General features: G+C 44.3%; 5 protein-coding genes across 5 annotated transcripts; 3 read left to right on the forward strand and 2 right to left on the reverse strand.

The window, feature by feature from the left end:
* Positions 1-378: 378 nt before the first annotated feature.
* On the reverse strand, positions 379-3,357 carry V865_002480 (uroporphyrinogen-III C-methyltransferase; the record flags this gene model as incomplete). Its single annotated transcript, XM_066226281.1, has 7 exons — positions 379-2,466; positions 2,553-2,626; positions 2,696-2,875; positions 2,947-3,007; positions 3,065-3,083; positions 3,139-3,211; positions 3,282-3,357. The coding sequence occupies 7 exons, from the start codon at positions 3,355-3,357 to the stop codon at positions 379-381; spliced, it is 2,571 nt and encodes an 856-aa protein (XP_066082378.1).
* A 741-nt stretch (positions 3,358-4,098) lies between these two features.
* Positions 4,099-6,026, forward strand: V865_002481 (uncharacterized protein; the record flags this gene model as incomplete). Its single annotated transcript, XM_066226282.1, has 5 exons — positions 4,099-4,199; positions 4,290-4,982; positions 5,093-5,522; positions 5,598-5,689; positions 5,795-6,026. 5 exons carry the CDS (start codon positions 4,099-4,101, stop codon positions 6,024-6,026), a joined length of 1,548 nt encoding a protein of 515 aa, XP_066082379.1.
* Positions 6,027-6,480: 454 nt separating this feature from the next.
* V865_002482 (uncharacterized protein) lies at positions 6,481-11,250 on the reverse strand (the record flags this gene model as incomplete). The annotated part of the gene is made up of 21 exons (XM_066226283.1): positions 6,481-6,603; positions 6,679-6,770; positions 6,833-6,905; positions 7,033-7,163; positions 7,242-7,271; positions 7,365-7,656; positions 7,735-7,951; positions 8,038-8,096; positions 8,157-8,440; positions 8,543-8,760; positions 8,820-8,982; positions 9,047-9,201; positions 9,256-9,362; positions 9,421-9,519; positions 9,618-9,968; positions 10,070-10,291; positions 10,415-10,633; positions 10,733-10,804; positions 10,873-10,952; positions 11,018-11,083; positions 11,148-11,250. 21 exons carry the CDS (start codon positions 11,248-11,250, stop codon positions 6,481-6,483), a joined length of 3,156 nt encoding a protein of 1,051 aa, XP_066082380.1.
* Positions 11,251-11,565: 315 nt separating this feature from the next.
* On the forward strand, positions 11,566-14,937 carry V865_002483 (uncharacterized protein; the record flags this gene model as incomplete). Its single annotated transcript, XM_066226284.1, has 15 exons — positions 11,566-11,593; positions 11,745-11,870; positions 11,956-12,102; positions 12,161-12,250; positions 12,311-12,444; positions 12,516-12,782; positions 12,853-12,989; positions 13,076-13,240; positions 13,315-13,474; positions 13,535-13,626; positions 13,700-13,856; positions 13,926-14,030; positions 14,100-14,382; positions 14,466-14,622; positions 14,718-14,937. 15 exons carry the CDS (start codon positions 11,566-11,568, stop codon positions 14,935-14,937), a joined length of 2,268 nt encoding a protein of 755 aa, XP_066082381.1.
* Positions 14,938-15,355: 418 nt separating this feature from the next.
* V865_002484 (uncharacterized protein) lies at positions 15,356-17,076 on the forward strand (the record flags this gene model as incomplete). The annotated part of the gene is made up of 5 exons (XM_066226285.1): positions 15,356-15,438; positions 15,570-15,610; positions 15,790-15,923; positions 16,064-16,954; positions 17,056-17,076. 5 exons carry the CDS (start codon positions 15,356-15,358, stop codon positions 17,074-17,076), a joined length of 1,170 nt encoding a protein of 389 aa, XP_066082382.1.
* Between the last annotated feature and the right edge of the window lie 294 nt (positions 17,077-17,370).

The following is a 17,370-nucleotide window of genomic DNA, read 5'->3' on the forward strand; positions in this document are numbered from 1 at the left end:
GGTTGGGTGAGTTCCATTTTTAGAAACTAAACATTGCCAAGTGAGTCGCATTCTATTTTAGGAAATTGCCTGGGTTATGACGATTTTCACCACTCACTAAGCGGTGGATTATCCCGAATGCGGGTTGGTGATGCACAGCACCATGATGCACATTCAGTATGGACAGAGCTGTGGATGTATATTCTGGTAGCAGACTAATGTATCGCAGAGAGCTCTGAGCTAATGATTTTATAGTGCATAAATGATAATGATAATGATGATGATAGATGATGTGTAATATATAATGCTTGAATGAATATGTCAAAATGCTAGATGAACGACTGATCTACTACATATATGAAATCTAACTCTAAGATGGTCTACTGAGATATTGATATTCTACTGAACCTCACTCAAAAGGTCTCTCCAACCCTCTTGTAATCCCTCTCTAACCTTATAATCCTTTCCATCCAACCAATCATCCACTATCTTCCTCTCGTCCTCTTCCGATGCATTTATATTGTCTAATATATCCACTTTCCCTTTACCTTCCAAACACAGTACCGGCCATCCAACAATGATCATACCCGGTGGTCTCTCATCCAACTTCTTCAGCGACTCCTCAATCCTATCCAACCTACTCATTATAATCCTTTGATCAGGCGACGAAGCCCTCTCTATTATACCTATAGGTGAATAACCCGGATACCTATCTCCATCCCTTCCTTCCGCGTTGGGCGAAGAGAGAGTTAACGTTTCTATAATTTGATTTATCCTCGCTACTCCCATAAGTAAGATGAGGGATCTAGATTTGACATAACCAGGTAATTTCACTGCCTTCCCTTGTCTTCCTACTCCCGTACACAACACCAACGATTCCGATACGCCCCGTTGAGTTACTGGTATATTCATCATCAACGGTCCAGCCAACGCAGATGATATACCGGGAATGACAGTCGATTCAAATCCATTTTCACGGAAATACAACACTTCTTCTCCACCTCTTCCATACACAAATGGATCACCCTGTTTGAGTCTTACTACTATTTCCCCCTTTTGAGCTCCAGCTAAAGCCAATTCCATCATTTCATTTTGAGCCCCTTCAGCGTTACCTGGGAACTTCTTGGCGATGTGTAATTTCGTTGTAGAAGGTATCAGAGCTAGAATCTCTGATGGTACTAATTTATCGGATAAGATCAACGTTGCTGTTTTCAAGGCGTGATGAGCTGCGACGGTCAATAGTCCTGGATGTCCAGGTCCACTACCTATCAAGAGGATCTTTCCTTGGCCGTTCTTGTTTCGATGACCAGATTGGTGATGACGTAGGGTGATGTCCTGAGACGAGGTCGACCATAGTTCCAATGCTTGATCCAGATCTTCCTCTTTCAGTCTAGCGAGGTGTTCGAAGGAGTAATACTCTGACATCTGATGGACCCATCTCATCCTTCGTAATTGCTGTTCTTCCTCACTTAACCCTTCTACTCCTCCGTCAGGAATTATCGATAATTTCTCTGTGGATCCGACTCTGGACAGAGATGGAGTATGTAGTTGAGGGACAGGTGAGTTGAGCGGTATATCATGATTTTGTTCTTCCTCTTCAGAAAGTTTAGGTGATGATTTGGCTTTCGATCGTAATTTCCCCACATTATCTACGGCTGCGCCAACATTTGATGGTAATCTAGTTATAATTTCCCTTTTGATCCTTCCTGCCAGTCTGCATCCTTGCCCATTCGTAGTCACCGCTACTTGAAGGTTGGAAGGTACCCCGTTCTGTCCAACAAATCGGTGTACTGATGGGAATGTATAGGTAGAGTAGAGAGGTTGATCGGAGATGTTGATGGGGATTCGGAGTGATGAACAGCTTTGATAAATAGTTTTGGCAGATGAAGGGGATCGACGAGACTGAGATCCGATTAGGGTATCCGTTACGCACACTAAGGAAACTTTCAAGTTGGAAAAGAGGGACGACCAATCTTCAGCAGTGTCGCTTTCTAACTGCCGATATTCCACTCGACCGGCCTGTGCTAGCTGTTTCAGTTCGGGAGATGCGTCTGAGATCAATACTTGAGAAGTGATGATGACTTTGGCACCTGCTTCTAAGAAAGTGGTAGCTCTTGTAGCTGCGAGACGATTGGAGCCGATCACTAAGACAGATAGATTTCGAGGATGGAATGTGAGGGGAAGAGCGGCGGGAGGGGTGATAGAGGTAGACAGGGCGTCGGATTCGACCTGTTCAGAGTCAGACTGTACGGTAAGGGAGGTAGTTGAAGTTGGCTTAGGGGAAGTGAGAGAACTTTGAGTTTGAGATGTAGACCATTCAAGGTAGGCGATTTGGTTGGCCGTATCCCTCATGAGGGCTTGAGCGATGAATCGACCCAGGAAAACACAGATGGTGAAGGGGACGACCACCCAAGTACTGGATAAGGCAAAAAAGGTCAGCCAAGGTCCAGGAGAATGAAGTAAAGAGTAAGATGAGCAAACATACCCCTAAATTGCAGGAAAACGGCAATCGCAAATCATTCGATCAGCTCATTCCCAGCCATCGATTAGAACTGACTGATGGGTAGACTCACGTTCGTAGCTACCCATACCGTCCAGAATGTGAATCTATCATTATGCCCCACCATACACCAATCACAGAAGTATTCTATCACCCCATCCTCAATACATCAGCATTTCCGATAGACACGAAGAGAGGCTGAATCGGCCTACTCACCTTGTAAGAAATACAGAGCCGTCTTGCTCAGCGTCATCAACGCTCCAGCGAATCCCACGAGCGGAGCATGCGCATGGTAATGATGAGCTGGATTTGGTGTCTTATTAGAAGATCTAGGTGAGGTATGGCGGAGATAGAGGTATTCGATGGCCAAGAACACTTCGATCACATTCATCAGAGCTGATTGAAACATTGTCAGCTGAAATTTTGAATAAAATTTGGTGGAACGATTAGTTGGCTGAGTGACTGACCTTGAGCATTGGTAAATCCGTCGTTGGCATCTAATCCTGGTTGACCATATAGGTAATCGACCTATCATATCATGTGTAAGCTACTTGCTTCACGTCCTATGCAATGAATCTAACTCACCATACTGTAAGGTACCATGCTACACAGGACTATATATGAGCTACTGACCTCTTATTGTGAGAGGGTTAACTCACTTGTAAGGTGCCCATATCCAAGCTAAATCACCTGTACCGAAACTCCTCGGACGTAAGAAGCAGTAAGCAGCATCTGGGTATATCCATCATTGTCAGCTTCCTTCTCCCTGGCCAAAGTAGATGAGGCAGACGAGACAGCTCACCCCATGATACGATCACTATCGAGAATGCCATCCACCAAGATACCCACAGAGGGGGTCGTTGATCTTTGAGCTGCATCTTGATGGGAGATTCAAAGCAGACCGAAGGAGGAGAGACAGAGAGTGACCGAAAGTGAGTTGACCGAATCACTCTGATACTGATATTATAGAAGTATACTGTGGGCTACAAATGTTGAAGGTAAATGTGTGGTGTATTGGCCACTTGCCATCAACAACACTCTCCTTATCTTCCAAAAAAAAAACACTTCCTCCACCTGGTCATCCGATGATTAGGATTGGTCCAAGAGGGTGGATTCCGAATCTTGATGATTACAATCGATTGCGTGAGGAGTATCGGGGTCTCCACATCAATTAGGAATACTCCTAATCTCATTTACGAATTCACAAACAACGCCAACACGTGATCTGGGTGATTTTCGTGTATGCTCCTGATTAGAACAGCCATTACGATCCAGGTCTGAGATCGATTAGGATCAATTTGTAATGAGTTACTTGTGAAGTTTGTATTCACCCTTTCGGACCCGAATCATCTGATATCTCACACACCTGGGAGGAGGCTAGGGAAAAGTTGGAGTTTGGTCATGAATGATGTCTCTTGCTCAACGACGATTGCGAACATTACTGGATATATCACTTCTTTGCGGGAGACGGTGTGCGACGGACTCAATGATTATAACACAATTATGATTCACCCATAACGAATGGCAGTACATACTGTAGATAGACGATTGAAAGATCAACAACACCAAACATCCTTACGATCCGCAGTTTCAAACGCAGTTTTAGCTGTTCAACAAATATGGTAGGAAACAACCATAACGATTACATACCACTGGCCACATCGCCTTCAGGAGCAGGTGAAGAGGGTGTAGATGAACAGAAGGAACGTATACTGCGAAGGTGAGTTGTATCTCACCTTATCTCAACCAAACCCTGTTCACTCAGTTTCCCACCAACCAACTCAATGCATTGACTTGTTCTCCATTATAGGTCACATAAAAACCTACCATTCCCTTTAAACCACCTTCCCAACTCGATACGATCCAGACATCGTCTCCTCTTCTTACTTCTACCTATCCCACTCATCATCATTCTCCTATCTCTTGGTCGACACTTCTTCGGCACAACCTCCTCATCTTCTCCCTCCGGTGGTTTAGATCTACAAATCGGTGAAAATCCGTATTTCTACACTGGTGACGTATGGAAACACAACGACGAAGTCATCGCTCGACTATCCCACTGTCGGGAATCAGGCATACTTCGAAATACGTCTTTACCATTCACCGAAAATGAGAAATTATCGCAAGAAGAAGAAGATGAATTGATCCTTCAAGGATGCGGTACCAACCAAACTACTGTTCTCATTTTAAGTTCCCTTTGGTTCGCAGAAGCGTTCGCAGGAACGAGTACAGCCGGAGAGACGATCTATGCTCAAAGTGTTATCTCAACGTTGAATGCGTATAATTATTCATACGTGTTTACAAGTTTGGGATGGTATAATGCCGATATGCGTAAGACTGTAGAACTTTGGAATACCCTCAAAGATAATGTTAGGATAGTTTTGGCCGATCCGGATCAAGTCAATGTTTGTTATACCCACTCTGATCAGAGGTGTTTGAAGACGAAGGAGAACATTGAGGGGATACCGGCTTGGAAAATCATGAGTTTCTGGTATTGGGATGAGTAAGTTGAATGTTCTTCCGGCTGGTATGGTATATTTGTTGTGATTTACTTTCTATCTTGGTAGTATCTCTGTGGAGCTGACTTGGTTTTGACTTATGCACTTAACATAGCCCTGCAAACCCCCTAGGAACCCAATTCACTCTCTCCCCCTCACCGCGGAACGACAACTACTTCCTCTCCTATTCTATCGAACCAACTTGTCGACGACTCCCTTCCCTACCTACATCGCACCGACATGATCCACCGCAGGCATACCTATTAGCTAAACAAATGCATTACCTCGAAAACTCAACCGCATTCTCATGGACGTTAGAAACGCTCGTAGGATTACAGGATACATATGGGATCACAGTGGTAGGAGGAATGACGGATGATGATGAGATCACGTCGAAGAGGGTGAAAGAGTTAGGTATAAAGAATATGGGTAAATTACCTAAACTTGATTTTTACCAGGAGTTAAGCAAGTCGTTCGTTTTTGTTGGTGTGGGTAGACCGAGGATTAGTCCTAGTCCTTGGGATGCACTTTGTATGGGAGTACCGGTGAGTGATAGAGTAACAGTACATGAATACAGATGCAAAGCACTGAGCTGATCTGCGTTTTGTGAAATTGTCTAGTTTATAAATCCGATTTTGACTTGGGATGAAGAAGATCCACAGAATAGAACGAAATGGCATGCTCAACAATGGCATATGACGGATCTTGAGCCGTAAGTGGCACACATCGTCTTTCTTTTTGTTGGCAGTAATCAGTCCCCATGTTTGGTACGACTTGAAGCTTCTACTGATGCCTTTATACCCATTCCGTGTGATAGTCCTTATGTCTACTCGGTACACGCCCATGATCTATCCGGATTGAGCGAAGCGGTCGGTCTAGCACTGCAGAACCCTATAGAAAGTTATATACCGGATTACATGCGATTCGATTTCGCCTGTCATCGTATGGCGGATCTTGTAGAGTCTGATTGGAGGAGTATAGCGGAGAGGATACTGCAAGAGAGGGTGGAGAGTGGAGAAGGTCAGGTGAGTTGTGTCTCTTCGAAATGATAGCATGGCTAGAGGGTTATGGATATGTTTTACTGATGAGGGTCTTATGATATTCCAGTTGTTCATTCTGTAGGATCGATCAACAAAAAGACAAAATGGACGAGACAAGGCGACATTATGTGATGGAATAGATGAGTCAACGGAATCATTAGATATCATCTTGGTTGAATATTCTTGTTTTTCGTTTTTGTTTTATTATCATATATTAGATATTGTACGGATGTCATCGGTTCTTGGTCATTTGGGTATCGGAAAGTTAGGTTTAATGGGTTTTGTTTTCATCACATGTTGTACTATCATACTATACGTATATGTATATCTTTCCCAACACTGCAAATCTCCCTTCATGGTGAATAAAGATGCAACCATCACATTGTCTTGTCATCTATGTACATGTTATAAAATGCTGATACCTATCTATCTTATCAAACGTAACATCCTATTCGCGAACTTATCAAGATAAAGTCAATACCTCTCTCAAAGTTTTCTTCTCCACCTCAGTCAAACTATCAATCATCTGATGGATATTACTACTTTCATTCATATAGGCTTGTCGAAGTATCTCCGTTAGGTGTTGCTGTGCATGACCCCGATCAATCAGCCTCATTTCAGATCTACCAGGATGATAAAGAAAAAAATAATTATGACTCACTCCCATATCGATTTGGGCCAATGGGTCAGATTTCAAATCCTCATCGTCATCCTGAGCATCATTCTCATTACCGCCTTTATCATCCAGCCAAGCTGAGAGGAAAAACCAATCTCAGTATCTATTGTAGTATATCGAGAGAACGAGATCAACTCACAAGATAGGTAATCAAACTCTCCTACATCGTCACCACCACCAGCTAATAAATCATCATCATCCCAATCTTCGTCCTGCGAATGACGAAATGCAAAGTTAGTATATAACTTTTCACACGAGATGGTACGAGTAGTCGAGACATTCAATCCGGTGATCCGGTCATTGGATTTCATTGCTCAACTTGGGATAATTTTCACTCACCCCGTCATCTTCCTCAATATCATAATCCACCTTCTTCCCCTTTCCTTTAGCTCCCGGTTCGGACTGTACGTCTTTCAATATCAACTTGAACGCTTTGAGTGGGAAAGGTATCTGAGTATATTGGTTTGGGTCTACATGGGATCGCGTAGGAATTGAAGGGGCATGTAAGCTGTCAATACACAAAGAGGAAATTTATGGGTACGACTGACTGTTTCTAGTTCTTGATCTTGTCATTATAGCTAGGTCAATCCAGCGAGTCAGCCATACATCCTATCTTTTCTCGAAAAATGTTGGAGAAGAAGAAGTGGCCATATGAGATTTAGTCCACTTACTATCTCTATTCCTCTCATCAATCACCAAGTCACCTCTAACCACCACTCCATTCAGTCTCTGATCTTGAGCAGAAGAGGACATGGCGAACAATTTCGATAATCCTAAATCGGATACTCTGATATTCCAAGATCCAGTTATAGTATCTGAATGTTCACACCATGCTGCTAATACTATCTCCAAACCTGATTTCTCACTTCCATCAGGTAGAGGTACAGAAAATGATGATAACAGATCGATTGTGGAAGTTGTGTATTCTGTTCCGAATAGGTATGCAAATGGAAGGACCAGTGTCTGAACATGTCGGACAACAAGTATAGATCAGTACAAGGGTTGAACAGTAAAGGATTGAGTGAGATGAACGAAACCCACCTGGATGAAGGTTGGTAATTGTGCAGTGACCAATCTTCCTACTACCGCTCTCAACAAATCAGGTAACACTGGTGCCATGACGCTTCCTGCTTTTCTGAACAGGTGCATGATCAATTCTCCGACGAAGATACCGCCTGATTCGGAGAATGTAGGTGCGAGGAAACGAGATAATAGGTGGAAAATTGAGTGAATACCGTTGTTCCCTTCGGAGTCGTGCCTACGGATAAGATGGAGAACAATTAGTGATTCGAAAACAGTCATAGGAAAATCGACATTCCACTAAGATGCGATCCGTGCACTCACCACTGGATGAGCTTGTCGCAATCTTTCCTAACTACCAAAGTAAGATGTATCATCCCGTGCTATATATTACTCGTCATCAGCTCTTTTCTTCGCCTAATTAAGCCGTAACACTGGCTCACCTGGATCACATCCATATCATCTGTTGTCCTCAGCACGCCCATCACAGCAACAGTCACACTACCTATCAGCTCAGGTTCTAACGGTCCACCTCTTGTCCTGATCAGACTATTTGCCAGCTGAACCGCTTCACCAGGTATATGGACGGTATCGTCATCGACTGGTGTCGATATCGCTTCGGCTAGCTTGGGACCTATCAGTCGTACCAGAGTTGGTGCGACGGAAGGATCGGGGAGAGGAGCGAGAGATTCGAATGTCTCTTCTATTATGGCTGTTGTGACTGGATCTGTAATCGATCAAAACGGAAGTCAACATCTGGAAAAACACATGATTCTGCCGTTGGTGAGATAGGCAAATGGGCCGCAAGAGATGAAGTTTCCCGACTTACCATCTGTGAACTTGACCCAAACATCGTATATCCTACTGGCCACCTCCACTACGGAGTCACCGTTGATCAGGTTCGTATCTAGTGCGAAAACAGCTCTGATCGTTTCTAGTACCAAATATAGAGTCTCATTGGTGATCTCAGGTAAAAGAGGTAAGAGCAGAGAGAGGATTTGTCGGGATTGAGGTTGCATGATTTCGGGCGAGACATGACGACAGAAACTGTAAAGCGGTTGTAAGTATCGGTTCCGATCTGCGGAACTAGAATAGTATACACTCACTTCTTTATCGTCTTCACCGCAGATATCTTGACAGGTACGCTCACATCCCTCGAGTCCAGGACATGCACAGCGGCACCAAGGTATTGTCCAGCTAAGCTATCCGAAAGTAAAGAAGCGAATTGAGAGGCGAAGACGAATGCTCGGCCTTGCAAGAAAGGTGTTTCTGATTTTAACACAAACGTATATCAGCTGATTGGTCGTGCATGGCCCGGCAGACGACAACTAACCTGATTGGCTTAACAACCCAGGAATGACTTGATCGAACAAGAACTGCACGTTGAGACTTTGCGCTTTACCAGCAGCTTCATCATCTTCAAGAATCTCCCTGAGGTCATCGGACACACCTCCGATAAGAGATAATGCTGATTCGAGTGGTTTCCACCTTGATCGACAAACTCAAGTCAGCTGAATTCACCAAACGGATTCTTCAGCTCACCAATCAGGGCTGCCAGATGATCTCGCACCTGCTGATTCCTGCACCTTCTGCTGTACTCTAGATTGAAGGATGTTTGTCACAGGATGAGACCATTTGTCCATCATTGACTAGATCATCGTCAGCCTACGCCCTCATGGAGACTCCACTTGTCGTAAGCTGACTCACCCCTATCAAGTCGTACCCAGAAGTTCGAATACCGTATTGTTCGGTTTCATCGTCTTCGTCAATCACAAATGCATTTGGATCTTCCATCCATTCTTCTTCCTGCATCACGCATGGGAGAACCCATAATCAGCTACCCGCTCTTTATGTGCAGCATTCAAATACGAATATCGCATGTTTTCATAGTGTAATACACTCACATTCTCCCTGGTTATCTGTGTATAATCCAATACCACATCCACAATCCCTTGCATCACCTCATTCCCATCCCCCTGACCATCTATCAGAATCGAAGGAGCGGTCTTAGTCCTCACAGCGGGAGTGAGGAAATCGAATATCGCACATGCCAAATCGGTGATATCGATCTTGGCATCTAACATACCCACGTCCGAAGTAGGTGAAGGAGGTTCGTGTGAACCTTCGGCGTTGGATAGGTAGAATGCATGGAAGGATGGTAAGAGTGATTTCAAGTTTTGGATGGATAAGGGGATATAGGTTTGGAGATGGGGATGAAGGTATTTAGGGAAAGCGTTATGATATAATGAGAAAGTCTGTCATAAGTCAACGGAGGTTTCGATCAGCCTTGCTCTCACGTCTAACGGTACATTAAGATGATGGCCAATCCAGATGCAGCAACGCCTGATTAACTCACTCTGAATATCTCTATTCGTATACTCAATTCTTCCCAGTTCTTCCTTACTTCCTCAGCGGCATCTAATGATAATAACTGAGTGAAGGCGTTCAGCCAGACGGGAGATAAGCTATCCATAGCTGATTTGACGGAACTAGGATGTTCATCCTTGACAGTTTCCAACATTCGTAAAGTCTGTCTAAATACCGAGACAGTTTGAGCTCGGGTAGTGGCTGAGTGACGCTAGAGAATATATTAACCAATTAGTATCACTTGATTGACTAAAAATGAAGAACAACAAAAGGAGAAAACTTGTGTCTATACCTTGATGTTGAAAGGAGAATGATAAATTCGACTCTAGCTTACCTCGGGATCACCCAAAATAATCAACACAGCAGGTAAAAGATCCTGCACGACCGGCAACAGCTGATCTTCACTCAAATCATTCCTCACAAAGTCCGATATCACTCGCATAGCTCCATGAACGGAGTTTGGCGAACCGCCAAGAAGGCTGACCAGATTTGAGAGTAGATCTGGATAATCTTCGGGCCAGTCGTATTTCGCTATAGTCGATAAAGCGAATGCCTATTACCTCTCACTGATCAGCAAAAGCCCTTTGTGGCGGGCAAGGGTAGGCGGGGGGGAAACGATTAGACAGAGACAAAGACAGAGATAGAGACTTACAGCTGATAATCGAATTTTACGTTGAGGGTCGGATAACCCATTAAATATCAATGGTCGAATTTGACCTTTGACCTATCACAACACAACATATGAGCTATTCCGAGCGATATAATCATCCGATTCCAGATAAGAAAGCTCACTTCGATAGGTGTGATGGGATGTTGGAAGCTCGCTGAAGCAGGTGTCCAATGTTGGTTAACGTATTGCTGTAACAAGACACCTGCAGAGTATGATCCGAAAGCTTATGTTAGCTTGACCTGCATTGTCCAGCGGAAAGGAATGGACTTATCTGTCTTTGGGATATATCTACCTCTTGAGCTAACAGTATTCGAGCAAGACTCAATCCTCCCTCTGTTGAGACATTTCATATTCAGCTTGTTGCACGACTTTTGTGATGCATATATGTTGGACTTACCAGGCACCAAGAATAATTGTTTCAATTGCTCTTCAGCATGTTTACGCGTTGACTCCTCTGGACTGAGAGTAGCTTGTAGGCAAGCTAACACTTGCGATTCCATCTTGGCTGGTCTTGAGTGATGTCGAGAGGTGTATCGATGATGCGATATCTGCAGATGATTTCTGAATTTTTCGTGAAGGACATCAACATTTTACGAAACTGGACATCTTGGATCCAGGCAAACAACCTGAAACGCGAACGAGGTCAATGCGTCATTACGTAATCCTACTCTCTCACCACCATTCCAAACATCGCCCGTCCGTCTACAACACATGACCTCATCACCCACCCGACATCTATCATCCTCCCCATTCTTTGTTCTTTCATCTCATACCTATATCCTTAGTCATATTCTCCCGTTCTTTTGGACACCACCATGCCTCTCAAAGACCTTCTCAAGAAACGTGAGTATCATTGCAATGGTTCATATCGTCTGGATTGCCAGAAACTGGTCGCACGACACCGATATTCTCGGGTCGACCCGCCCGGTCCTCCTTGAAGCTCACTATCCACCGACAACGTACTGTCCGTTAACTTTTCCATGCGATCATATAGGTTTCACCTCGGCGATACAATCGATACCTCCCCCGGCATGGAAGATCCTAATTACAGATGATCACTCGCAAGCTCTGTTGGATAGTGTGTACAACAACTTCGATATCCTCCAGCAGAATGTTACCTGTTAGTTGAGCATTTGATTGGCGACCTTTTGGTCAGCCACTTGTCGTATAACCAAGCTGAATCCGTGTGCGTACTTACCGTATAGCCGTCGAACCATTACATTCACCCCGACCACCCATGTCGGTAGACGCCATATACCTCTTGACCCCAACTTCACAGAATGTAGACCGGATATTAGCGGATTTCAACGGAAGGAGGACGTATAAATCTGCACATTTATATTTCATAGATGGTAAGCTAATTCTACTTTATGCGGAGTATGATTTGCAGCTTACAGAGTGACATGATAGGTATCGACGATAGATTGGCTCAGAAACTTACAGATGGATTACAAGGCGGTATTTTGCAGGCCTTTGTAGAGCTGTATTGCAATGTATGGGGTAAGCTGGCCTTTCTATCCAAGAGTATGATCTAGGTTAGCTGATTTTGTCTCCTTATAGCTATTGAGGATAGAGTCTTCTCGCTGAAAAATCCAGGATCATTCTTTACGATGTTTGGACCATTAGGAGGAGCGGCATCAGCAGATTTAGCAGTAGAAGCGTTTGAGGATGATGTTAAAGTAGCTGGGAGATCTGTAAGCTCAGTGTGCAACGCCTCCCTTGCGATAGATGTAAGCTTACACTGATTTTGACTTTGATTGATTAGATCCTAAACTTCCTAGCGACCATAGATGAATCGCCTTATATACGATATTATCAACCTCATCACCATCCACCTTTAGGACCCTTGGCAGCGCAAGCACAAGCTTCTGCACCTGTCCAACAGCAGGCACCACAGTCCCTTAGATGGAGATCGGCAATGGGAGGTGGACCGAAGACACCTGAGCTAGTTGGAGAACATCTGAGTAAGAAGATCGCAAATCAGTTACAATTGGATCTGGACGAATATCTACAGAATAATCCGGAGTTTCCTGTACGTTCAGCTGGGAGGTAATCTGCTTCTATATACCAGAACGAAGCTGATGGACGATGTGCCGACATAGCCTGCGAGTGGCAGACCCAAAGGAGTTCTGTTCGTAGTGGACCGATCGATGGATCCCGCTGCACCGCTGTTACATGAGTTCTGGTATCAGGCTATGGCGAATGATCTCTTGAAGATAGAAGATGGGGTTAGATACAAGTGAGCTATTCAACCAGCCGCTACCTTCCAAGGGTCGTCCATGGCTAGCTCATCTGTTCATGTGGCTGACGTCCCTCTGTCCTTAGATACACTTACACCAATACGATAGGAGGAAAAGAAGAAAAAGTTGCTGAGCTCACTGAAGCTGATCCAGTGTGGTGCTCTGTTCGACACCTACATATGAAAGATGCCATTGATACACTCATGACAGACTTTGGAAAATTCGCACAGGAGAATGCAGGATTTGGAGGGTAAGTGCCCAGTGCTTTATATAGCTTCAGTTGTTTCAATAGGGATGTAGTAAGCTGATTGATTGAAAATCTAGTGGTGGTAATGTCAATGTGAACGATCTCAAAGACATGCTGGCCTCCTTGCCACAATTCCAAACTCAGCGTGAACAATTCTCGTTACATCTTGACATGGCTCAAGAATGTATGTCAATCTTCGAGAAGAAGAAGTTATCCCTTGTTGCCAATGTTGAACAGGTAAGCTGTGGGATCATTCTCAGAGTGGGGACTTCAGCTAACATATGCGAATTCGCATAGTGCTGTGCAACAGGATATACCTCAGAGGGTAAAACTCCCAAGACCATAGTGGAAGAGATGGTGCCCCTACTGGATGATCGTGTGAATATAACGTGAGTGATACAATTGCACATCATTCGATCTTTCCATTGCTCAGGTGATGACTGATTTCCTGTCCATATGTAGATCACTAGACAAAGTCCGTATCATGGCTTTGTATATCCTGTTCAGAGATGGAGTAGCAGATGAAGATCGAAGGCGATTATACCAACATGCTAGATTATCAATATCGGAACAGGATATGGTTAATAACATGATCCACTTAGGTGTCAAAGTGATCAAAGTGAGCTGATTGTTCACTCCCATACTCACAGTGAACAGGTAGCTGATATCTATGCTGCCAAAAAATTAGGATTCGAGTCGATCAAATAAATCGAGAATCAAGCAGAAACCGTCCAATCAGGAAGGTGAATATGAGCTGTCGAGGTATAAACCTATTGTGCAGATGGTTCTAGAGGTGAGTACAGAGTCTGCCAACCTCGATGTTTGCGATTGCTAGCTTACGGACGATTGTTATACCTCGTAGGACCAATCATCCTCCAGACTCGATCAATCCAACTTCCCATACATTCGCGATGCCCCCGTCGACGCTACAACTTCGTTACGAGGAGGTAACACCTTGGCAGCCCCTTCTCAATCTGGATCTTTGAGATCTGCCAGGCCGACATGGCACAAGGCTCCTTCCGCTCGGATGAACAACACGGAGGGAAAACAGAGAATCATAATCTTCATTGCCGGAGGAATGACTTATAGTGAGATGAGGTGCGCTTATACGGTTGGAAGAGCATTAGGGAAAGATGTCTACATTGGTGAGTGTGTATTTCGGATGAGTTACTTGGCTCGTGAACTCGATAATTGATCAGACGCTTATTAATGCAATACCTACTACCAGGCTCAACACACGTCTTGACTCCTGAGATTTTCACGCAGCAGATGAGAGCATTGGGAAGAGGGGGTATAGGTGCGAACCCACCTGGAGGAATTCAGCCTCATCCTCAGGGACCTAGTAGACCACATCGATCACCTGGTCAACCTACATCTTACCAGAAGTGAGTGTTGCGTTTGACTAAGATTCAGCTTTATCGATCTACACTCAATGTCTCTGTCTTGGTATTGAAACTGATCGCACGTTGGTCATCCGTAGTATCCTAGATTTCAGACATTGGACCGTCCCCGTCGGACCACCCGTAATACCGCCTCCTCAACCACAGATCCAGAATCAACACCTGCAACAACCCAAATTACAGCATCAATCCTCCTACGCGAGCTCACTGAATGATTCGATGAGTAATCTGAGTATGAGTAGTGGGAAGGATGGGGTGGAGAAGAAGAAGAAGAAGAAATTATTCGGTATGAAAATTTAAACATAAAATGCATAGAGGATGAGAGTGAGGTTGTAATGTATATATCGAGAAGAGGATCATGCATATCTCGTATGATGGTATTCTGAAGAGGTCACGCTAGTCAGGATAGAATCGGACAGTTCATGCATTGTCATGTTGAATTGGAAGTGAGATGAAAATCGGAACTCCGACGGTAGTAAGTGTCATCGAATGAACCAGGCACAGAGCCATTCAAGTGAACCACCGCAACGATCAATCACCTCCACGATACATGGTACAGCCCAGAGATATCATATCCTTGTACCACCCATCGCATATAGCTGTCAGACAGAACCACCTCGAGCGACTCCAACAGATCAGCAACTCCCACCTCCCAGTTGCATTTGCGTGCCATCAGGTATCAGAAACCGAGACAACGTCACGACACAACACGTTGATCATGTCGCCTTCACCCAAACCCAAGAACGAGCCCGAGGTGATGATGGGACATTCACCCACTCCCGCGGTATCGGAATTAGAGATGTGAGTGAGATCTCATGTCGATGAACGTCATATCTATGACAGCACACAGCACGAGCTCTCGGTATTGAGATTTCGAGGAGAGGGGATGTCGAAATGCTGATGACATTGTTTTGGAACTTGGTCGTATATAGGGAAGCAGCTCTATTGAGAAGTGTTATCGATGTTAGACCAAGTCAGTAACTTCCCCTGCCTTGTCTCGTTCGATCTCTCTTTCATGTCATATACATTACAATATGACGACGATACCTTTAAGAAACGAACACACTGGCTGTCATCCGGTGATGACGATGTTCAAAAAGAGTCTGCCTGCTGATATATATTTAACCTTACCCTTCACCCTACACCCCCTAGTCGGTCGTCATAAGCACATACTCATCATCCAACTTCAATCGTCCATGCATAAACGTACGGGATTATGGATCCCTATCGAAGAACTTTGGGATAGGTTAGGAGGTCTGTATAATCTTGAAATGCTGGATGAGATGGTGAGTCGAATATTTGCGTCTCATCCTATGAAGTTCATCGTACCTCCCTAATAATACACTTCCTCGCCCTTTTCATATATTCATGCTTTATCCACGCCTTTATCAACCAGCGCATATTTACTGATATAATCTATATCCAGTCTTCAAGCTCATCAACCTCATTACCATCTTCACCACCCCTCTTATCCCCTTTACTTCCCAAATCACCTAAAGCCAACTCTGATCGATCCTCCCTATCGCCCCTATCGGACATGTCAATAACCTCACCTCGTAAATCCAAACCCACCAAGAGGGGTAGACCCTCCACGGGAAGGAGGAAATCATCTTCCACAGAGTTGCCCAAAGAGAAAGGGACAAAATCAAAGTCGGCAAAAGTGATTAATTCTGAACATTTCAAAGAAAGTTTCGATTTACCTTATTTCAAGGGGAAAGGTCGTCGTGATTCACATGCGAATGCGAATAAAGTTGTAAAAGATGATGAAGATGAGCATGAAGAACAGAGTGATAAGGAGGAAGAGGACGCAGAACGGAAAGAGGAAGAAGCGGAAGGAGAGGAAGGAGATGAAGGTGACAGAAGGGATTCGGATGATAATTGGGAGAAAATGATTTATCCCCGTGCGGAAGATCCTGGTAAAGATGAGAAGTGGGGTGCAGATGGTCCGACTAAATCAGAGGAAAAGGAGGAGGAGGATGAGGATCAAGATGAAGGTGATGGTGACGAGCAAGGAGAAGAGGAAGAGCCTCAAGACGAAGAAGAAGATGGTGAACCAGAGGAAGAAGAACAAGAACAAGAGGAAGAAGAAGAGAAGGAAGAAGAAGTTTCTTCTCCCGTTAAGAGAAAACCAGGTAGACCGCCTAAGAATGCCAACAAAGCTAAAGATACATCAACACCTGTGGCTGCATCTGCATCTAGATCTAGGAGAGATAGTGTGAGTACCCGCCGACGGACGAATAGGGGTAAGAAGGATGATAGTGAGAGTGAGGAGGAGTATAGGGGGAAGAGGAAAAGGGATGAAGGGGAGGGTGAGAGTGTGAGTTTGAGTTTGAGTTTGTGTTTGAATCAGCCTCGGGGTCGAGAGTGTCAGTTCTGGATAAGGGGGGTGCTGATGATGTATTTATTGTTCATGGATAGAAACGACGTAAGAGAAGATAAGTGATTCGTCTTCGTTTTACATAATTACATGTACGTATGAGATAGATATGGTGGCGGAGATGATAAAGGGAGAACAGGAAGTCAACAGACATGGAGTCAAATGTATAGCGGTTGTAGATATCTTATTTGCTTGATGGTATCAGTATCGTGACATCCAACATGGATATAGTAGTACATATCAAAGTACTGTGGTAGTGATTTACAGTGTAAAACCAAGGCGTAATCTGATCATGTTCCAATTCACATACATACGCTCATGGTAGAAAAAATGCACAAAACAGTGCGAAACTTCAT

The sequence above is a fragment of the Kwoniella europaea genome, chromosome 1, assembly GCF_036810445.1.
Source record: "Kwoniella europaea PYCC6329 chromosome 1, complete sequence".
Classification (NCBI taxonomy): Eukaryota; Fungi; Basidiomycota; class Tremellomycetes; order Tremellales; family Cryptococcaceae; genus Kwoniella; species Kwoniella europaea.